We start from the raw sequence: 23,535 nt of genomic DNA, 5'->3' as shown, positions 1-23,535 counted from the left end.
CAAACATGACGGCACACACGCTCTGTGCATCGCTCTGCTCCAATCAATTTTTCATATATACCGTGACCGTCTCTCACTATAAAAACTAATCTGATATTCTCATGGCTTGTGGCCTTGTGTTATCCTGTATAAATTGCGCTCTCTCTCTCTCTCTCACTGAGGTGGACTGGGCTTTGGGTTCGAGGCTGCTCCGGACAGCCCGGCCCATATAGGATCATGGGAAAACATAATTGCAAAAGCTCATTCGATTGAACGCATTGCTTGAATTTGTATTTGGACTTGGTCCATAGATCTAGGTAGGCCTAGCTTGCAAGGAATTCTGAATGACAAATTGCATCGCACCAGTCGAGGATACGAATTAAACTCTATTAAAACAGCTCGATTCAACACAACACAAACACAAAACAGCTCGATTCACCACAACACAACACAAACACAAGCTCGCGTGATTACTGACTTCAACACTAATAAATACTACAACACCGTGGTAAAATTATTCTGCTGCTACAATCCCTTGCTGACTCCTGATACAATATAGGAGTACTATATATACCAAATCAATACCTTTTTCATCTTTATATATGAAAAGAAGACGCAACGCCGGATCGAACGGGCAACCATGCATGCAGAGCAGTAACAAATAATCAGCTGATCACCGCCAAACCACACCTGGCCAACTCACCGACGCTTCCCTCCCGGCTTAGTCCTTCGTGACGACGGAGAATCCACCGAGTGCGATGATGGCAACGAGAGGCACGACGGAGGCGCAGACGACGCCCGCTCTGAACGCCCGACTGCGGCCTCGGCCTTGCTGGCCGGAGCTGGCCAGCCAGCAGGCCGTACCGACTTCGCCAAGCCCGGCAGCGAAAATTCCGGCGAGGGTGGCGTAGTAAGCAAACCTGTGCTGCTCGAAGACCACTCCGTGCGGCGATCTGTAGAACGCGGTGGCCGCATCCATGATCAGCGTGGCCAAGCCCGATGAGCACAGCCAGCGCTGGAGCTGCATGGAGTTGCCGCCGCCTGCAGCACCCGCAGCTTCGCTCGGGCTTATGCCGATCGAGAAGGCCATGTCGTCGCCGTTGGTGCGGCACAGCCAGCGCTCGAGCTGCATGGAGTTGCCGACGGCTGCAGCACCCGCAGCTTCGCTCGGGCTTATGCCGATCGAGACGGCAATGTCGTCGCCGTTGGTGCGGAGCTGCAGGGTGGTCGACATGGCGGCAACGCGGCGGCACGTGCTGTGTGTTGGGCGGATGGGGCTCGCTCGGTGGTATTTATCTCGGGTGTGTGTGTGTGTGTGGGGTGGGGTGGGGGGGGGGGGGGGGGGTTCGTTCGCTTTTCTGCGGGGGGCAGGGGCGGATTAAACAAAGGCAATCGGGCGCGCAAAGGGGAAAAGCAAAGCGTGTAGAGCGATGGCAGCGAGTCAAGCTTAATACAGCCAAATAGAAACGTGGGTTATTGAAAGGCCAAGAGTGCAAAGCGAATGTTTTGTTTTACAGCAAGTCAAGCGTAATACGATCAAATAGAAATGGATCAATGCTAAAACTCAAACAGTAGGAGAGGTAAACCCGGTGGGGAGTTGGGTCCCCGTGCATTCATCGTTCCAGTTAGGACAAGTACATGCATCTTGTCCGTATATAGTTTCACGTAGTGTCACGTAATTTTAAGATGGTTTAATAGACAACATATATTATGGTTATTTTAAAAGTTGTCTCGTACTAACTCGTAGTACCTTAATTTGTGCATAGAATAAAAGTAAAGTTGTAAGTTGCATGGTAACAACAACTCATATAATGGTAGAATAGTTGTCTCATAGTTCTAAATTTTAACTCATGAACAATCACCTCTTTCTTTTTCCTCTCTCTTCCCTCCACATCAGCAAAAATCCTACTTGGCACTGCATGGGACAGCGTACGAGATGGCTCACGTGTAGCAATGTACCTACCCTTAGTCCTTCCCGTCGCTGGGGTGTTTGATGCTTGTGACTAAACTTCACATCGGATGCTTAATACTAATTATGAGTATTAAATATAGACTAATTACAAAACTAATTGCATAAATAAAGGCTAATTCGCGAGACGAATCTATTAAGCATAATTTATCCATGATTAGCGAATGTGATGCTACAACAAACATATGCTAATCATGAATTACTTAGGCTTAATAAATTCATCTCGCGAATTAGTCACGGCTTATACAATTAGTTTTATAATTAGCTCATGTTTAGAAAAAAGCCGTACTATAAAGGGAGATACAATACACAAGCTTTAATGTGTAACCAAGTGCTCATTTACCCACCAAATATCTTTAAAGCCTTAGCCAAGACAGTAAGCTTTGCAATCCTATCTTTCGTGCTGCCTGGCAGGTGAGGCACTGCCGCAGTTCAGGCGAGGCACTACCACAGTTTAGCCACGACACTGCCGTGACTTAACTGACCATTGGGAGCCGGGGTATTTATACCTTCTCCTCTCTCCCACAACGATCACCTGTTCAGATCGACCATTTTCTTCCCAAGTGCGACCAAAGCAGCTCTCTCTCTCCCTCACTCACCATTGGAGCCCCTCAAGCTTATCCCTTTGATTCCATTCCAAATTCAAGAGAGTTTGAGCTTCCAAACTCCATTAGAGAGCAGCCCCAACTGTTCTTCAACTGCCAAAGCACTTGGTTCGCGTTTAAGCCAGTGGATTGTGTTTGTTACTCTTAGAGCTTGCTCCTAGCCGGCTAGAGCATCGCGGGAGGTTTGTAATTACCCCAAATAGCTAGTGAAATCACCCCTTCTTTTAAGAGTTCATTATCTTGACTTGAGAACGAGGAAAGGGTTGAAAGAGATCCAAAGCCTTTGTGGCAACCTCAACAATGTGGACATAGGCAAGCTTTAGTGGCGAGCTGAACCACGGGATAAATCGGTGTCTCACTTGTGTTCTTGTGATTTGCATTGCTTTACTTGTGTTTGTGGCAATTCTAGGATTTGGTCCCGATCTACTTGTGCTTAAGCTTCGCTGTGATTCAAGTGGTGGAATAGGTTCAACACTACTCCAAAAAGCTCAGTAATTTACCTGATCTAATATTCCTTGGGCAGTTTTTGAATTATAGTTCGAGCTTGTCTGCAAGCGCAGCAGTGCTGCTTTTTCAGTACGACAATGCTGCAGTGCGGCAGTGCCACACCTTGGGAGCAGTAGTGCCGCGCCTATACTAATAGTAAGTTTGAGTTTTATTTTAAACAGGCCTATTCACCCCCCCCCTCTAGACGATATCAAGATTCTTTCAATTTTTAATTTATATTCTTATATTTTTGTATTTGGATTAAGATTTCTATTTCGGTTACTCGGAGTTGGAGATCTAATTGGATTAAGATTTCTAGTTGTCCATATTATTATATTTTTCCTATTTGGATTAAGATTCTTATTCACCAGAAATCGGAGAGATTATGATTCATAGTTATATAGGGCTATAGGTGGTTTTCCACGTTCACAAAGTTAGTTAAGGGATGGCCGGAACAAAAAATAGGTGGAGATAAATTTTGCCTCTTTATTATTACTAGCAAACACGCCCATGCATTGCAACGGATATATAATCTTTTATATGGTAATTGTGCCAATAATAAGCTAGTTTTTTTTATTTATATTGTGTTTGGTCCAATCTTAAATCAGATAAATATAAGGCCTATAATATTCTAATGAAATAAAAGATTAATCTCGCATGAGAATTTGATAGAAGATTGAGCCAACTTAAATAGATAGTTGTTATTATGTGAACAAGCTTAGACGACCATGTTATGATAGGAGTGCTGCAACGCCAATACTGACTTTGCTCCTCCAAATTAAAGCGAGAAAGGTGAGAGTGAATAACTATGGACCAAAGGATTGAAGATGAGTGAGTGGATGAGTGGGACAGAGTCAGAGACAAAAGAAAGAATTTTTAGGCTTTAATATAAGGCTACCAAATATGAAATAAGAAAAGAAAATGAATACTAAATCGTTTTTGAATCTACATAACACTCCAGCCACTACTTGTGTGCAGATCATTTTATAAAATTAAAAAAAGAAAAGAAAAGGAAAGGAAAAGATAGAATAGATAGATGTGGTTTTCTATTCAGCGGCCCATCCAACCCACAACAAATATTGTAATCCCGCTTTTGTTCTATCTCACGTTATATATAGACGCAGGTGCCGCCAACTCTTCTTCCCCTCGCTGTTTCGCTTCCACGACGAGATGCACGGTCTCATAGCTCATTTTTTTTTCTCTTCTTATTACTTCATATTTTTATGAAGCTAACAAAACCAGTTTGACATTTTTCTGATTTTTCTATGAATTTTTAGTGAATTTTACAAGATCTTTGTTTTTATAGAAAAAGAAAAAAGAAAAGAAAAGAAAAAAAAGCTTGCATGGGCTTGGTCCGGCCCACAGCGAAGCCGGCCCAACTACAAGGATTCAACCCAGGTTGAAAAAAGAAGCCCACATTTTTCTAATTTTTCTATGAATTTTTGGTGAATTTTGCAAGATATTTGTTTTTATAGAAAAAGAAAAACGAAAGTAAAGGAAAAAGGCTTGCATGAGCTTGGTCCAGCCCAGGGCGAAGCCGGCCCAACTACAATAATTCAACCAAGAAGCAGGCCCATTCGGATCTGGACATTTTGCATCAGGAACTCCGATCTATTTCAAAACTATTAAGGTCCTCCCATATTTTCTTTCTCTCTAGCATCTTTACATCTGGAACCCCATATTTCTTTCTATTCTCTTCTTCGATCCTTATCTCGGCAATGTTTACCTAACCGTGGGAGGCGAGACCGAGCCGATATTGGAGAGGGCTGGATGAAAACAAAAGACCAGAAATTTTACCTCTTTATTATTAGATATAGATATAGATATAGATATAGGTATAGATATATGAAAAGAAGACGCAACGACAGATCCAACGGACGACCATGCATGCAGAGAAGTAACACGTCAGTCGATCAGCGCTTAACCACCACTACGTGAAAAATAGTTTATACTAACGGGACTTTTTTTAGGGGCGGCTAACATTGGAACAACCCTTACAGTAGCGTGTTCGGGCTCCAGCACAGCAACCGCCCCTATAAATAACATAGTAGGGACGGATAGTAATACAAGCCACCCCTATAAATACGTCGATTTGTACAGACAGCTGGTATATAGAGGCGGCTATTAGCAGCCGTCTCTGCTATGTCCAACGCAACCGAAGCTCGGGCCAAAGATCAAAATCAGCGACCCAACTTAACCTTCACCTCACTCTCAACCATTGATCAGATCGACGGACGAGATCCATCCCGCTGTGGATAAAATGCGGAGGCGTTGCTCTCCTCTTCGAAAACCCTAACTTGGTCCATGTCGCTGTGGCCACCGTGCCCGTCCCGCGTGTGCGGCGGCGGGAGCTGGAGGCCGTGGAGCTTGTCACGGCCGGCGGCAACATCTAGGCACCCGCATCCAGGAGTAGGGGGCGGTGGTGTTCGCATCCAGGCCCAGGCGGCAGCGTCCGCGGCGGGCTGGCCGTGCAGCCAGGCGGAGGCGATGGCTCCCATGGCTGGCTAGCTGACCGCACATCCAGTAGAGGCGGCGGCTCCTACGGCTGGCTTGCCGCGTAGCCCGGCAGCGACGGCACCACCCACTGGCTGTGGGTGTTCGACTGCCGGTGTCGGTAGCCTCCGTCTTCGGTGGATGCACGGGTCCGCCGCCTGTGGCTAGATCCACAGCCGGCGTCTGCAGATCCTACTGCAGGCACAGATCCGCCGCCACCACTTGTGCTTGCGTCCGCGCTTGCTGTTGGGCCGCCGCACTCCATGGTATGTGAAACCAACTTCAAACTACTATGGTCTTATTGTCTTAACATGCTGGATGTCTTTTCATAAGTTCAGTACTTCAGTCACAAGCTATTCATCTTATTATAGCACCTACTTTTGTTAGAAGTAGATAGTTCAGGAGGTGTTGAGAAATGATTATTACTTAGTTCAGGAGGTTACTTCGGATAGTTAGTTCAAGAGATATATTTTCCCCCCTCTAGAACAAAATTAGTTCAGGGGAAGTTGTCAGGATATCCATATAATAAAAAACCTTAAAGGTTACCACCACTCTGAAAAAATGCAAAAAGGCTAGATATTTGGAAAGGCTCGTCTATGTCTATTGCTGGTAGGTCAACCCTGATAACCTCCAGTTTGAATAGTGCCCCAATTTATCACATGTCCATCTATCTTCTGCCCAAAACTGTGATAAAAGAAATGGACAAAGTGAGAAGAACTTTCTTCTGGCAGGGAGGCCACTCCAGGAGAAAATATCATTTAGTAAGATGGACCAAAATTTGTAAAAGTAATAAAAAGGGGGGGCCTGGGCATCCTTCTTCAAGGATATCTGGAAAGGGAAACTTCCAGCCAAAATCAAAATCTTTCTGTGGTTTGTGGCAAATGAGGCTATCTTAACAAAAGATAACATGATTAGAAGGAACTGGAATGGAGATCCATCCTGTTATTTCTGTCATCAACCTGAGTCTGTGACCCATCTCCTATTTACTTGCTCTGTGGCTAAGGTTGTGTGGGCCACAATTACTACCTGCCTTGGTGCCAATGATATTCCTACTTCTTTTCAGCAAAGCTGGAAATGGTGTGAGAAATGGATTCCCAAAGGGAAACAATTCTTTGCTGTTGGTATTGCAGCTGTATGTTGGTCGATATGGAAGATGAGGAATAAGATATGTTTTGACGGGAAGAAATTCCACAATCCCATTGAGATTGTATTTCATGCCTGTGCGCTCACGAAATTCTGGGCAGGTCTTCAGAAAGAGGTGGACAAGGAAACGCTGATCAAGGGTGTGGATACTATGTTCAAGATTGCGTTGCAGCTGCTGTCCAAGAAGCGTCAAGCCGTCAGTCAGATTAGCATGCTGCAAGATGTCGACAGAGATGATGAAGCTGATAAAGGCAAAAAGTGATGACAAGGCTTGGGAAGCTACCGGCCTCATTTCTGTTGAGACGTTTTTGTTAGCGCTAGCTATCGTTTGCTGGGTTGTAATTCTGGCGATGGAGTTCAAAGCTCCCTGTTCTATTTTGCGTCGTTCTTCTGTATGCTCCTCTAATGTTCTGAAACATCTTTAAAACTCTGATGTATTTCCGTGCGAATGCAATGGAAATGGGGTCTAACCCTAATTCGAAAAAAAGTTACCACCACTCTTCCACTGTAACAATTTTTTTGGTGGAAAAATGTATTGTTGGGGGCGGCTGTTACTACAGCTGTCTCTACAAAATCAATTTTGTAGAGGCGGTTTGTGTTATTAGTCGTCCCTATAAACAGGTATTATAGGGGTACCTTGATGATGGCTGCTGCTGTTGATCCTGAGGACCAGATAGTACCCATGACTTTTGCTTTGGGAGAGGAAGAGAACAATGAATCGTGGTCATGGTTCATGCCACTTCTACGTGTACAAGTGCTTGGCCAATCTCGTACTATATGTTTGATCTCAAACCGTCACCCAAGGTTTCTTAATGCTGCAGCTGAGCATATAGATGGGTTCTCGTCTCTAGTGCACATATGGTGCATGAGACACTTTGCCGCTAATTTCTAGCGGCGTCAGAGAAAGGAGGTATGTGACAAGGTAAAGGCTCTATGTTGTGTACGTACAGAGCATCAGTTCAAGGAGACAGAGAGAACTAGACAAGATGCTAAATAAAGCGGGAAAGGCCTGGTTAGAGGCGCAGATGGAACAGAAGGCTAAGTGTGCATTAGCATGTGACGAGGGGGGTTTCAGGTATGGCATCATGACCACTAACTCCTCGGAGTCTTTCAACCGTGTATTCACCGGAGTTCGATCGTTGCCTGTGTCTGAAATTGTTGAGTTCTCCTTTCATAATGCAATGAATATTTTGTAAGAGGTGGGAACTTGTGCAGAGGAATATAGCTGAGCAGAGGCGTTTTGGAAAGGCCGGAGCAGAACATTTGAAGGAGGCCGAGGAATTGGCCAAGCAGCACACCGCCGAGCCGTATGGACCCCGCCTCCATATCTTTAGTGTACGGGGCAAGGGTGGCACAAGCTTGGACGCCGAACGTTATGGTGGACGAAACTACCGAGTTGATCTTAAAAAAGTAGAGTGCAGTTGCAACATCCCTCAGATCATGCATGCCCCTTGCTCTCATATGATCACGGCCTGTAGGGTTCACGGGTATAACTATGAGGATCTGTCATATATGTCACTCTTGTATCTCCGTTCGAACACCGTTAGTATTTGGGAGAGGAGCTTCGAGCCATACCTTGACCCGACACAGTGGTCACCTTATCATGGTTATGACTATGTGCCGCATCCGGATCTAATGAAGGTAGGCAAGGGTAGGAGAAAGAAGAAGCGTCTCAAGGGGGACATGGACGCTATGAGAGGGTACGACGCAGACATGTACGGAGGGGAAGACTTCAACGAGACCCGTGGCAGGAATCTTTGTTCCATTTGCAAAGAACATGGTCATAAGGCTAGCAGGCATAAAAGACAAGGGCAGCAGGTGCATATGGCATACATTTTATTATATTAATGTTAATTGTTTGCTATGCTATTTAAAACTACTATGGTAGTACATTGGAACATTGGAGCTATGTTTATTATGATATATGTTTATTCTCTAATTTTGCATAATAGTTTATGCACTAATGTTCTATTATATTATAGTACTCTTAATGTTTGTTCTAACATATTCATTTGAAATTTGAACTAGGATGGGGGATCATCATCCGTAGTACCCCATTCTTGAGGTGCACTACGATAAGGACCACCGAGCCAAGCGCCTGTCGGAGCACTTCAGGAGGACTTGGTACCTCTTAGACTACGCACGCAATAGCCGCACCGCTGGGACGAGCGATACCGGCCGTACATACAGCGTGCCGGCTTTCTTGAGATCCTCCGGGTCTTCAACACTGGGCTACCGATCCTCGACCCTGTAGTTATCACTGCTGCTGTCGATAGGTATGATTTGATACACGTTTGCGACAGTACAAAGCATTGATTTGTCTCATTGTTTGAATTAAAAAAACTTCTTGTATTGAATTAAAAACCAACAGGTGAAGGCCAGAGACCCACACCTTCCACCTTCCATGCGGCGAGATGACTATCACGATGCAGGACGTGAAGATGATACTATGTCTGCGGTTGGGGGTCTTCCAGTGACTGGGATCCTTGATAACGATCACTGGATGGACTTTGGTGGAGTAGTTTCGTGGCAGAAGACCACCCGAGGACGAGGATGCTAAGAGAGCAAAGTAAGAATTTCTACGTTCTAAACATTTAACATTTTGACACAAGCACATATTCTATAAATTATTTTGCTATTTAGATAGAGAGTGTAGTACATAACTTTTATGATGCGTATTGTCTTTGTCTAATTTAATGTTTGTTTTTGTTCTCTCAGCTCTCATGTAACATCCGGTGTCAGCTCTAATTTAATGTTTGCAAAATATTTCAGGAAAACATCTGGTGTTAGTTCGGTCGGGATAACAGAAAACTTTAGGGCACCGCTGCACCCAGAGGCTCCAGAGCAGGAGATCGAGAGGTATGCTAGGGTGTGGCTGTGGCACTTATGCGCCTTCCTGTTTCTCGACGCGTCAGGTAACACCATCAGTTGGGCCTTTCTCAACATACTGAGCTAGCCATAGGAGAATATAGGAGCGTACAGCTGGGGCAGGGCGGTCCTAGCATGGATCTACCGTCAGCTCTGCGTTGCCTGCCGACGCAGTACATGAGGTGCCAACCTAGGAGGTTGTTCCCACCTACTACAGGTTTGGTGTTGGGAGCGATGGCCAGTCGGCAAGTCCGTTGTTCATGGTTTTCCAGTAAGTGCATCGATTTTTTATTTTTCTCAAACTTGATGCCGCACTTGTGACTGACTATCCTATTCAATGCAGGCATCGAATCATGTGGACATAGGACCGATTGCTCTATACGTCTGGCAAGAAGCGAAGGTAGTTAGAGGGAACCCAAAGCGACGGTACAGGCAGTACTCGAACACGCTAGACGTCCTGACACAGCGCTAGGTAACGACCACTTTGATACTGCTAGTTGGTGTTGATGCTTTTTATCATTCCAAAAATCTAACTGTAGCTACCTAACTTTCAGGTGAATTGGTGTCCCTGGTCTAGATTCGAGTTAGAGGGGTACCTGAGTCCTCGCACTGAGGAAGAGTCGGACGAGTGGCTTTTTAACGGGCCACTAATTTTCTTCCACGTGGTTGAGATGCACTACCCTATAAAGGTGTATAGGCAGTTCGGAAGATTGTAGCCATGCCCACCGTTGCTGTACACAACCAACAGAAAGTTGCACGGGTGCGACAACTAAAACATAATAATTTAGCAGTCATGTGCATACATACAACTGCTAACTTGCGTTAAACTTGTATGTACGATCGAAGGAGAAGGTACAAGGAGAAGAATTAGGCCGTGACGCATGCCCTGTTCATCCACGAATGGGACAGTCAGCAAAGGGTCCTGATCGCCGAGATACCGCCGCACGACCAACACAACTTCGACCGCTACCTCCGATGGTTGCATGGGAGTACCCGCACACATATGTAGGCCCCCTACACTAACAAGCCAATTGATGAGGACGAAGACGAGGATGACATCGCTGATGCGTACGACGAGGCAACAAGGATGGATACACAGCTTCAGAGAACCCCGCTACAGAGATACGTGGTAAGAAATTTAAATTTCAATACAACTGCACGTCGGCATTCCTATGAATTATACTGTTGCAAACTTAGCTCGCTTGTGTATGCAGGCATCATAGTTGACAAGTTTGTCCAACGAAGCAGCCGTGCGACTTCACGAGACCAGACGGGAGCCGCACGATATTCTACACGTCTTCGTCGATGTACGTTCTATTCTCAAAGCCATGACAGTTGTTAAATGGTTCACATGACTCATTCATCCATGTTTTTTTATAGAAAGTAAGGAGCAGCTGCAAGTAGCTGGCACAGAAGCTCAGCTGCGTGGATACTCCGTGGGAGATGCCCTATGACCCGAACCTGTCTAGTTCCTTATGCTCGAGCACTATGCCGACACGAGCAGGTTCCTCCGACACGACGGTTGGTGGGACCTCTTATGTTCGTACTCCCGGCAATCACGGCAAGGGTCCTGCAGAGCACGACGATGAGGAGGACGAGGATGAGGAGGACGAGGAGGAGGACAAGGACGAGGACTACGATGAGATTGGGATGTCTCAGCTTGGTGATGCACCATTTCCTACATAGTTCGATGCACAGGTACTTGAAACAACCCTTCGCCATATACGTCACAATTACTTAAACATTGTAAGTAATGATGCCTATATTGTAATTGCAGGGTCCTAGTTACACTCAGCAGTACCGTCGGGTGTACCGCCAACGAGACCGTACCAACGTTGGGTTCACCCCTAACGTGCTGCCTTCATGTCCGAAGAGGCAGTGACATCCGCGGTACCCATATACTCTTGGGTCATAGGAGTTCTTTAGGATGACATAATACACTTGTACTCGGACACTCATATACTGATGGAACATGTAGTATGTCGAGTAATGTCGAACTTATGTATTGATGAACTTGTGTCGTAGTTATGACTTGTTGAACTTATGTCGAACAGTGGTATTCTTGAACTTGCGATGAACTTAGGACGCATACAAGTTAGTATTGCTGAACTTGTATATTGATTGTCTCATGCACTTATCCTTCCTGTTGACATATTCGTTAAACCGACACGATGACATAACAGAAGTGTCTTGTTCCTTTTGCTGCCGCTTTGACCACTGCACCATGGCTAGGGGCGCGTCAGCATTGCCGCGCTATGGCTGCTGGCACGTCAGCCTTGTCGCGCCGTGGCTGCTGGCGCAGAAACCCATGCTGGGCGCTGGCCAGACTCCCTTCTGAGCGCATCAGCAGCAGCATTGTAATACCATTTTTTGTGGCGAAAGTTTTATGAGATAACACAATTTCCGTTACAAAAAATAAACAGTGTTTGTTACATGGTTACAATATATAAATAGTTCAAATGAAACACAATGCAGCACCGAGAAAGTTCTACTACGATACAAGTACCAAATCTAAAACATTGAACTAGCACACCTGTACCAATCCTCAGTCTGAAATATACTGAGTAAGCAACTAGTCATCCGAATACCAGTCCTCTACCACAACCTCGTTGATGTGGCTAGGCTCACTTGCATTGCCCTGATCTGCCTATCGTCTGTAGTAAGCTGCCTCCACTTCACCTGCGGCCTCTGCGGCCTGAGTCAAGAATGCGTCCTCCTTCGTCTGGCTCATGTGGCTAGGCTCACTTGCATTGCCTTGATATGTCTATCACCTGTAGTAAGCGGCCTTAGCTTCATCTATGGCCTGAGTGAAGAATGCGTCGTCATCCTCCTCAGTCTGTAAGCCCGCCTCTGCTAGAGCGATGAGCTCGCTCAGTCTGTCAATATCGTTCTCAGCCTCCTCTGCCTGTAAGTCCACCTCTGTTAGAGCGATGAGCTCGCTCAGTCTACTAGTGTCGTTCTCAACCTCCTCCGCCTATAAGCCTGCCTTAGCAAGAGCGATGAGATCGCTCAACCTAGCAGTGTCATCCTCATCCTCCTCATCAGACAACACAATCGGAGATTGAACGGTGCGACCAGCTCGCGTTCTGTACTCATGTAACTTATGTTCCTCAAATCTTGCATGGGCCACCTCTGCGGCATGGTCCTTGCTACATCCAATCTCTTCATGTATGAAATGCAATAAGTTAGCAACGCAATTATATTAATTTAAAAGCAGGCAATGAAAATAACAATGCTTCCAATGACTCACTAATACACAATGCAACAACATGGTCGTTCAAGACCTGCATCTGTACTCTTTCCTCCTTCCTTGCCCTCTCCTCCTCTAACGTCCTCCGTCTCTCCAATCCCTATTTGTTAAGCCCAACATCGATCGGGTTACGAATACCGCGCTGTCTAGCAAACTCACGCATCTTGTTTTTGTGATGTTTAACGAATAGGTTGACATAGTCAGGTCAATATCCTCCCTTCCGTGCAATTACTTGCCTCCCCTTCAGTTCATCCAAGAACTTAGCTTGACCATCATAACATTCCCACCTGTATTTCCTAGTGCTCTATTCAAACAAAAAAAATTATCATATATGTCTTACCAAAAGAAACAAAATACAATTTTATGTTTACCACAAAAATAACCAACCTCATCATAGTCAACCATATGGCCGCAATAATGGCCTATTCCAAGCTCCGAAGGGACTAGACCGTAGTTGGATTTAACACCACATTCGCACTTGACTGGAGGTGCTTTGTAAATTAACCTTTCTTTCTTCTTTTCCTTTGCCTTTGGTGGTTCCAGCCATTGATTCTTAGGACCGTAGAGCCACTCATTGAAATGACACTTCGTAAATCCATAATGCTACAAGAGAATACATTAGTACTCGCACACATATAGAGCTAAACATTTAAACAGATACACTTTTCACTTACTTCGTGCTTGTTCGGACACATAAACTCCAACGTATTCTCAGGGTTTATCATAGCTCGATCTCTGCATTCGCATAGATGAGGTTCCTCAAGTCGTCTAACTACGGCTAGGTGCTTCTCCTTAGCCGTCATTGGCGGGGGGTTAGGGGCGTGGAACCCACCGTTGGAAGTGCTCACGTGGATGTCTCCCTCTACACCAATCGTCGAAAATGAGGTACCTAGGGTCATACTTGTTTACACCATCGATCCATTGAAAGAAAAAGCACCTCTCATGGTCCTACAAAACAATATTCCAACAAAATATTAGTAACCTACATACACAAATAAAGAAAAAAAGATAGTGAAAACAATTACTTACATTAAAACGACTGCATGTGTAGAAGCAACGCGCCGCTGTGTCTGGATGTCTCGATTGAAACACATCGATCGGGAAACCACAGTCACAGTTAGGGACAGAGAGGTCAGGAGGGACGGGGGCATCTTTGCTAAACACGTCGGGGTATAATTCTCGAGGACGACTCCGTTTTCGCCAAAACTCCTCCCGATACATATCTTGCATCTAACAAAATGGTTGTAATTTAACAAACAAAAATCAAAACATCATAAATTAATGTCAATGAGAACCATTTGTATTACAACAAATAAAATATAACCGGTACTTTGGTGCAAACTCTATCTTAGATGCAAACATGAAAACTATATAAAAACTATACTTTGGTCAATAAAAAATAAAATTTGGTACATCAACAGTGTGTCCATATATTTATTCACATATAAAAGTTGAGATGCAAACTCAAACAAGCAAAATACATGGTAATCATAATTCTAACTAACCAATTAACCTTAACATTGAGAATCCTAATCCTAACCTTCAATCCAACGTTCTAACAAACTCATATTTTCCTCCATACCCTAACTACTCATTTAAATCATTCGATCCACCGTGGGGGTCGAGAAGGAGCTTCATTACCTTGACAAGGCCAAGGAAGAGCTTCGGGGAAGGTAGAGAGGAAAACGGCAAGGGAGGAAAATTCGCCGGCCGGCCATGGGGGAGCCGAGAGGCAATAGCGCGGCGGGGGCTGGGCGACACGGAGGCGGCTGCTGTGCGGCACGGAGTGAAATAGAGAGAGAGGAAAGGGACTAGGCCGCGGGCCTCTATTTGGCTCTGCCGCGCCCTGATCGGTGGCGCGGCAGAGCTGGGCCACGTCACCGGTCAGCGGCCCTGGTCGCTGCCACGTTGGCAGCCTCGCCGCGCCCCCATGCATGGCACAACAGCTTAAATTCGCCGCGCCGTGCGAATAGGCGCGGCCAAAAGTGTTATATTTGAAAAAAAAATTAAACAATGTTAGTTTTAAAAACAGTTTAAAAAAGTGTTAAAAATAAAAAAATCCCCCTGGCACTTCCCCTCGTCCCTTGGCACTTCCCCGCGTGATGTGTCACCCCCACCGCGTGTCCGCTTCTGGCACCCCGCTCTGGGTGTTTAGATGGGGACGAAACTTTAGCCCCGTCGATGTTTAAAGGCAAATTTGTCCGACGGCTTGAGGATGGAACCCTTTCTAGGCCTTTTCGACCCCCACATGCTGCTCCTTGATTGCAATGACATCCAGCTCCTATCCGATTTTTTTTTTTTGGGTGGGGAGAGGCATTCACATCGCTGTCATTAGCCAACTAGGCAAGCACGCCTAATTTCTTGGGCTTCCCCTATGCTTCCCATCTTTTCAACAAGGATGATTCAACAATATCAAGGGGGAAAAGACTGAAAGAAAATGCAGGTCCACGCCTCTTTCTGACTGTCGTGCTAGGTGGCACTCCTACTCTAATGACTAATGGAACTAAAAGATGCATGCAGAACTACTACAGTCTGATGTTGTTGTCACACTAGCGCGTTCTAAACTTGGCCGCCAGCTTGTTACATGCAGTATTTGCAATCTTGCATCAACCACAACCACATGTTCAAGTCTTTAACCAGGCAGGTTCAGATGACGACATTACTTAGACCCGATGAGAGGCACACAGCAAAATAAATGCGTCTGATTCCAATCAATTATTGCCATAAACCAAGTTACTAGTAGTAGTCAACAAATTTCTACGAGAAAAAAATAAATAAATCAAGATGGCCAATAATATATCGGCGGTTAGTAACACTACCATTCGACGAATTAAGTGAAGAAATTGCAGTAGGTTAAGAAATACTCCCTCCGTCCATTAGTCTGAACCGCCTTAGCAAAATCTACTTTTCCACAAGTCTAAGGGCGTGTTCGGCTAGCTGGTTGCCGTGGCTAGGGCTGGCCAGCCCACTCACGCTGGCACTGTTCACATAAACAGTATCTTTCAGTCAGAACAGTATTTTTCTCTCACAACGACCTAGCTGAAATAGTATTTTAGTTTATTCAGCCAGCCGAACACTTTCTAAATCGTCTAAGTGCCGTCACGTCCATTCAAATGCATGTGAGCAGCTCTGTTGGTGTAGCCTGTAGGTACCTTTCTTTTGTCTGGCTTGGGTATCGGATTGGGATAGGAGCAGCATGGCGATGGCTTGGGAATTAACCTGGACTCGTGTGGTCTCCAACGGAACTGGCAGCTTGGCAGGCCATGGCCAGCGCAGAAGAAGCTGCGGATTGCCTGGCCGGAGTAGCGGTGACCATTGCAGTCGCAGAACTCGGAGGAGCGCCGCCGCTGGCCGCGACAAGGAGGAGAACGAGAGAAGGCGGAGTCGAGGCGAATCGGCAAGGCCCTAATTTTGCGTGCCGAAGTATATTTATTGGGCTGTATCGAGGCCATAGCTCACTATGGATGGATCTGACTGGTGAGTCGACCCGAGGGCCCCTTTTCTGTGGGGAAATAAGTAGCCCAAGAATGGCCTAATAACTAAGTTAAAAGTTCCAAGTTAAAATGTTAAATGCAGAGGCCATGGCCCATCAGACGAGGTTGCAGATGACGCGGGCCGTATTGGGCTTCTTGGGTGGACTCGTTCTCGTGTCCACAAGTTCCTGGAGAATTTCTAGAGAATGGCACACGAATGTTGGCAACTGGTATGTAAGTTTTGCATGACCATCCATGCCGTTTTTTTTCTTCTTGTGATGAAAGAAATCTTTGGCGTTTGTAGCGCTATACTGTAAGACGGATCATACATCGGATGTACAGTGAGAATAAGTGCCACGGTTGGACCATCTGCACTAATTTTTTTTAATGGAAACACAGAGATCTAGCTCACACATTACATTGGTATCAAGAAGGGTACGCACAGGACACAAAGACAGGGATATATAGATATAGATGAAAGGTGGAGGGCTTAGGGCCTAAAACTTTGAAATGGACCATGAGGTGCTCGACGAAATGTGTCACCAGTGAGGTCAATTGCTGTTCAAGCTCTTCTGATTGCAACTGTAACTGTTTTCATTTACTTAAATAAATTGCCTAAGAACATGGAACGACAATAATTTAGCACCAAGGATTGGCTAAGATGGATACACTACAATTATATAAACTATCTTACTGAAATGGCAGTGTCGTGTTTTCCTTCAAGATGAGCTTTCCAGATCTCCTGCTGGTAGCTTTCAAAAAGAAAAACTTCAGTAAGATAGTTCATCTTGCTTCTAGTGAATGCATGTTCGCAGTCCAACATCACACCTAGACCTCAAGTTTTTCACTGGCCTTGGCATGAAACCACCCAGAGCATCCTCTCTTGATGCCAACCAGAACCAGAAAATCTTGCTCGGCGACAGGGTTGGGCTTGGACTTGTGGATTTTCTAACTAATGAGAACTCTACCCCCTGGGTGGTAGAAGGTTCTTCTTGAATCTGAGATGAGGATTTCTGATCACCTGTCTCGCAAGAACAGCTCCCCACTGCTCTTGTTCATGCTGGGGTGGTTGAACAGAAGGATGATAATGGCCCCGTTCGCTGGTCTGAACTTTGGCTGAAACTGGCTGAAAAACACTATTCCGGCTGAATTGTTGTGAGAGAAAAACACTGTTCCGGCTGAAAAAACAAGCCGAATAAGCTAAATTTAAGACAAGCGAACGGGGCCAATATGTCTGATGGACTATAGACACTACTTTACACATGGTCTTATGCCTTTTAGTTGTCACTCAGAACTGCCTTCACAAAATTTTGCACAATTAATGTTGGCATTCGTTTTAAGATCAATGGTTGGTTGATAAAATCTCTACGCATCGTAACATATCTCAACTTCTAATACTAATGTAAGATAAAATTATAGGACTTTTAAGCACGAGTTGATTGGCTAGTCGTTACAAATCAAAGTACAAAAAAAAAGGAAAATAATTGACAAAACAGATGTCCGTGGAACGGTACAGTAGTAATGCCGGTTGATGCGGAAGATGTGGCACTGTTCAATGCGGCCATAGTAGTTACAGTCAGAAAGGGGCTCAAGGCTTCCATCTGGCACTCAAGCTGGATAGATGGTCGGCCGCCGGCTAGCTTGTGCCCACTGCTGTACAAGCACAGTAGGTGGAAAAATAGAACGGTAAGGGAGGCAGTTTTGACCGGAAGCTGGATCGGGGACATTGCCTATAACCTGAACCATGAACTCCTGAATGAGTACTTCAAGCTCTGGGCAGCCATTGAGATGGCCGGTATCGATCTGGATGACACCAGGGAGGACACGATAACCTGGACACTAGAGAACTCAGGAGAATACTCGGCAAAATCAGCGTATGAGGTACAATTTGCAGGACAGATCACCTCCAACTACCCGGTTTTGATTTGGAAGATACGGGCACCACCAAAATGCAAATTTTTCGTATGGCTGCTCCTCCAGGACAGGCTGTGGACAGCGGCGCGTCTACAGCTACGGGGATGGAAGAACAACTATTTTTGTGCGCTATGCGAAAGGAACCTGGAGACGGCGCAGCATCTGTTCTTTGAGTGCACCTACTCTAGGTCGGTCTGGCAGCTCGTCGCCTCCTGGAGCTCCTGCGACAGCCTAAACCCGGCTAACTGGAGGGATGAGCTCGGTCTAGAAGATTGGTACAGACAAACGTTGGGAACAGGGGGCAAGAAGGGACACCCACTAGCTATTCTGACCCTGTGGATCATCTGGAACCGGCGGAACGCGGTTATTTTCAGAGGATGCTGGAAGACTCCACAGGCAACGTTCATGGAGATTAAGGACATGGCGCAGCAATGGTCCCTAGCAGGATGCAAAGCACTCAGGCCAACCACAGTTGTTCAAATCATTAGTGAGTAATTAGCTAGGTAAACAAACCCCAACGCAGCCTAGGCTGTGGCGGGGAGCGCCGCTCGCGCATGTAAACTCGGATGTTTGCTTCTCCACTTATTTTTAATCAAAGCCGGTTCGTCCAGATCTTTCAAAAAAAATATATCGATATAACAGATTATTTGCGATGGCTAATTATGCAATACAAACTAACAACACTTTGTTTATTAATTAGTAACTTCCACACACAAAGTTATTGCTTGGGCAGCAGGGTGCTCTTTGCACAAAGATATATAACATTGACTCAATCATAACCATATGTACTACTGGAGTTGGAGTTCTCATGAGTTCCACTACTAGCTGCCGCTGCAGGGAAGTCATGAACCCTTGGAGCCGGAGGATCATCAGCAGGTAGAGGGTCCACTTCCATGGTGCCCTCCATCATCCACACCACGCTCCTCATCGTTGGCCTCATCGATGGTTCCCCCTGCACGCACCAAATCGCAGTGCGCGCGAACCTCTCCACCCTCTCCAGGTCCTGCAGCGCCTCCTTGTCTCCCTGCACAGCACGCCCAACATCGCCTTCCCTAACCAGGTCCGACACCCATGCTCTCAGTGTCACGGGCATGCCTAGGTCCTCTGAGTCATCACCGTCGTCGTCGCTGCATCGCGACCCATCCTGGCCGCCATCGTCTGCCGGTGCCGGTGGTGGTGGTGGGTACTTCCTGCAGCAGATCATCTCCAGAAGAACAACGCCGAAGCTGAACACGTCCACCTTGCTGTCCACCTTCCTCTCGCCGCTGAACCACTCCGGCGCGAGATACCCGAGGGTGCCTCGGACATGGGTGATGGTCTGCTTCAGCTTGTCGCCGTCGAGGAGCCTGGCGATCCCAAAGTCCGTTATCTTGGGGATTCGCCTGTCGTCCAGCAGGATGTTGTCGGGCTTGATGTCGCAGTGGACGATCTGGGAGGTGCAGCCGTAGTGCAGGTACTCCAACCCCCTGGCGATGGCGATGGCGGCCTCGGCGCGCCAGCTCCAGGACGGCCTCTCGCCGGAGGGCTTGAAGAGGACGTCGCCGAGAGAGCCTCCTGGCATGAACTCGAAGACGAGCATCCGGTGCACTCCTTCCTTGCAGTAGCCGACCATCCGGACCAGGTTCCTGTGGTGGATCCTGCCGATGGACTGTACCTCGTTCTCGAACTCCATCTCCTGGTACTCGTCCGCTCTCCTGAGCTCCTTCACGGCGACATCGTGTGGTTCTAGGGACTTGACGATGCCATGGTAGACCTTGCCAAAGCCCCCCTGGCCAAGCAGCTTGCTGAACCCGTTGGTCGCTCGGCGGAGCTCCTTGCGAGTGAACACCGTCGCGCTCAGATACTTCTTATTTCTTTCCTTCTTGTTAGTGATGTAGCAATGCACTAGCACGATGCAAGCAGTGGCCAACAATAACATGCCCAATCCAGCAATGACTGCGTAAGGCAGGATCACAGCAGGGGGTCCTTTGATCCGCACCTTCACCAGCGTCCTCATGCTCGTGCCAGTTTGTTGCCACCCGGATGTAAGCATAGCAGCCTCCAAGCAGCTGTTGTTACTTCCGTCGAACAAGGCAGCTGCACAGAGGCAGTTGTGCAAGCACAAATCTTGGCATTGCTCCGCCGTGATGGACTCGTGCTGCTCGTAGAATATCGGGTTTGCCCAATACGTGTTGGGCAACTCCACGAGCTTGAACTCGGAAGAATGGCTGCTCTTCCCGTCATCGCAGGTATCCTGAAGAAATGCTGGAGCACAGCCCTCGTACCTAAACTGTGTGTGCAAGAAGGTGTAGCCACCTAGACACTCGCAGTCGGGCCGGTTGTCGGCGTCGTACACACAGTAGGAGTTGGGTCCACACATGCCACGCCGGCCGTTGGTCACCGCATGGCAGCCGTCGCTTGGTACCGGCGGGTTCACGACGGACCATGTGGCGTTGCCGTTGCGGTCGCCGGTGTTGTTGGGGAGGATGTAGACACGAAAGAAGCCGTCTGGGTCGAGCGTGGCGTGCTGGTAGAAGAACCTACTGCCGGCGGAAGGAACGGGCTGAGGGGCTGTCAGGTTCCGGCTGGTGCCGTCCGTGAGCCGGTAGTAGAGGTGGCCGACGAGCTCGGCGTCGAAGTAGAGAGTCGTGTTGCCATTGTCGACACAACAAGTGCCGCTGCTCCAGTAGGCGTTGATGGAGGCCGTGGGGCCGCTACCTGGCAGGTCCGTCCTGTACATGACGATGTTCCCATCCTTCTGAACGATGAAAATGAAGCGGCCGGCTGAGAAGCTGGTGTCTGAGGCCCTAGACCGAAGGAGTGTTCCAGGGGCCATGAGCTGCCCTGGGAGGAGAGTGTCCGTGGGGTGTCCAAAGCTCTCCCAGACGACGGTCTTGCCATCTAAGCCGAGGAACTGGAGGTTGCCGGTGTCCCGTAGCACGAGAAGGGAGCCGTAGTTTTGGCTAGCCTCAGTGTATGGGGTCCATGCATTGCTGGTTCCAGGATTAGCAAGGGAGAGCTGGCCGGTGGTACTGAGGCTCAGGACGGACTGGCCTCCGGCGACCACAGCGGAGCCTGAGCCCGCGTCTGCGGCGAACCACACGACCCTGCCAGGATAGCGAAACCATATCGCTAGGAGGAAGGAGCTGGAGGAGGATGCGTTGGAGTCGGGGAGGGCGCGGAAGCCGAAGGCGAAGTCGCTGGAGGGGCTGGTGACGTAGTTGGGTGGCTTCAGGCTGTCGCCGGCGGCTAAGCTGCTTGGGGTCGACATGATGGCCAGAACCACGCACGGCTGCAGAAGAAGCATGGCAAGGAGGGAAAGAGCAATGTGTAGGAGGTGAACAACGATGGAGAGTAATGGCTTCTTCATTGCTGGAGCTCTATGCGTGGCTCGAAAATCAGCAAGCTCGCTGGCTAGCAGAATGCCTCTAGCAATACGAGGATGAGGATCGGAACACTGCCGCCTTATTTATGTCTTCCGTGCTCGGACGGCTATATGGAAAAGCGCCAAAGCGGACGCACGAAACAAGCGATGAAATTGTGCTGTAAATGTTGCTCAAGTTGGCAAGTTCCTGTCTTTTGTCTCAAGCAGAAAACAAGATCTAACATGCATGCATATATGGTCGAGTGGCTTTGCCAATCAAGGACAACACGTCCTTGTCAAGTAAGCCGTGTTAATTAGTACTTGGTATGAGTACTAGTACTAACAGATAATTCAAAGATATTGTAGTATCACTTTATCCCTTTGCGAAAAAGAAAAGGCTGTCGTCTGTCGAAATCTTATTACACTACCGGAGACCGGCTCTTTGCCGAGTGTCAAGTCGTTTGCCCAGTGTTGTTTTTCGGGCACTCGGCAAAGACGTCTTTGCCGAGTGTTTTTTTTTGACACTCGGCAAAGAAGCTCTTTGCCGAGTGTTTTTTTTTACACTCGGCAAAGAAGCTCTTTGCCGAGTGTTTTTTTTACACTCGGCAAACAAGCTTGTTTGCCGAGTGTTTTTTTTACACTCGGCAAAGAAAATTTCAAAGCACATTTTAAAGCAGTAAATTAATTCAAATGAAAAAGTTTTCAACTACAAAGTTGTATAACTCATCAAGATGTACAATGTTTGTTTTGGTCTTTTCTTCATATGAAAAAGTGAAAGTAAATTTGTTCACAAATATAACATATCTCTCTGGTAGTTTATGAAACTACAAGAGAGAGATATAAGATTTGTGAACAATGTTAGAACGATCATGTCGGATGAACAGATGACCAAACAACCAAAATAAACTTTGTAGATCTCGAAAAGTTATGAAACTTTGTAATTGGCAACTTTTTTATTTGAAATCATCTTGTCATGCAAAACTGTGTTTAAATTTCAAAATTTTAAAATTCGAACTTTTCAAACGACCTCGGATGGAAAAACAACCAAAATAAACTTTGTAGATCTCAAAAAGTTATGAAACATTGTAGTTGGCAACTTTTTGATTTGAAATCATCTTGTCATGCAAAACTGTGTTTGAATTTCAAAATTTTAAAATTCAAACTTTTCAAACGACCTCGGATGAAAAAACAACCAAAATAAACTTTGTAGATCTCGAAAAGTTATGAAACATTGTAGTTGGTAACTTTTTGATTTGAAATCATCTTGTCCTGCAAAACTGCATTTGAATTTCAAAATTTTAAAATTCAAATTTTGTAAACGACCTCGGATGGAAAAACTTCCTAAACTAAAAGTGTAGATCTTAAAAAGTTATGAAACTTTGTAGTTTACAACTTTTTTATTTGAATTCGTTTAGGGCCTCAAACAAGCAATTTACATTCGGTTTAGTATAATATATTAGGAACTAAAACGAAATCCAAACACAAATGAAAGCGTGGTGTAGTGGTAGAGGAGGTTTGCCAGCGGGGGAGGTTGCAGGTTCGATTCCCTTCAGCTGCGTTGCCGTTATTTGACGCGAAAAATTGTGGAGATGGGCACAGGCGCTGGTCAGTGGGGGCCTCCACCAATAAAAAAAATTTTCTATTTTTTCGGGTTTTTATCGGTTCCAACTTTGCCGTCACTTTTTTTGGCGAGTGCTGTTCGCCGAGTGTTACACTCGGCGAACCATTTGCCGAGTGTTTTATGTCTTTTACCGAGTGTTTCAGGCACTCGCAAACTCACGGAGTCCGGTAAATTACGTACGTGTTTGCCCAATCGCTGCGTGGTCGTCGGTCCAGTCCAGTTACGTGTACATTAGTAATAGCACCCGCCACCAGGACTATACAGAGTGCATCGACCACACAGTCAGAGTTAAATACGGGTTTATACGGTGATCAGGTCCTGCAGACACGCGTAGTAATCAATGTCTAGTTAGCCACTGTTTCTTGCAGGAGCACGCACGCCTGACAGCGCC

At 46.5% G+C, this 23,535-nt stretch overlaps 1 protein-coding gene and 2 long non-coding RNA genes across 3 annotated transcripts; 2 read left to right on the top strand and 1 right to left on the bottom strand.

Moving 5' to 3' along the window:
* The first annotated feature begins 9,062 nt into the window (after window positions 1-9,062).
* LOC136457756 (uncharacterized) lies at window positions 9,063-10,003 on the top strand. Its single transcript, XR_010759800.1, has 3 exons — window positions 9,063-9,244; window positions 9,448-9,814; window positions 9,887-10,003. It is a non-coding gene; the product is annotated as an uncharacterized lncRNA (long non-coding RNA).
* Window positions 10,004-10,383: 380 nt separating this feature from the next.
* Window positions 10,384-11,487, top strand: LOC136457755 (uncharacterized). The gene is made up of 4 exons (XR_010759799.1): window positions 10,384-10,672; window positions 10,758-10,850; window positions 10,924-11,241; window positions 11,321-11,487. It is a non-coding gene; the product is annotated as an uncharacterized lncRNA (long non-coding RNA).
* A 7,462-nt stretch (window positions 11,488-18,949) lies between these two features.
* Window positions 18,950-21,633, bottom strand: LOC136460293 (G-type lectin S-receptor-like serine/threonine-protein kinase LECRK3). The gene has a single exon (XM_066460053.1). It carries the CDS (start codon window positions 21,527-21,529, stop codon window positions 18,950-18,952), a length of 2,580 nt encoding a protein of 859 aa, XP_066316150.1. The 5' UTR covers window positions 21,530-21,633.
* Between the last annotated feature and the right edge of the window lie 1,902 nt (window positions 21,634-23,535).

Source organism: Miscanthus floridulus, chromosome 6 (genome assembly GCF_019320115.1).
Source record: "Miscanthus floridulus cultivar M001 chromosome 6, ASM1932011v1, whole genome shotgun sequence".
NCBI lineage: Eukaryota > Viridiplantae > Streptophyta > Magnoliopsida > Poales > Poaceae > Miscanthus > Miscanthus floridulus.
The sequence above is the reverse complement of the archived record's forward strand: the minus strand, read 5'-3'. Positions and strand labels throughout refer to the sequence as shown.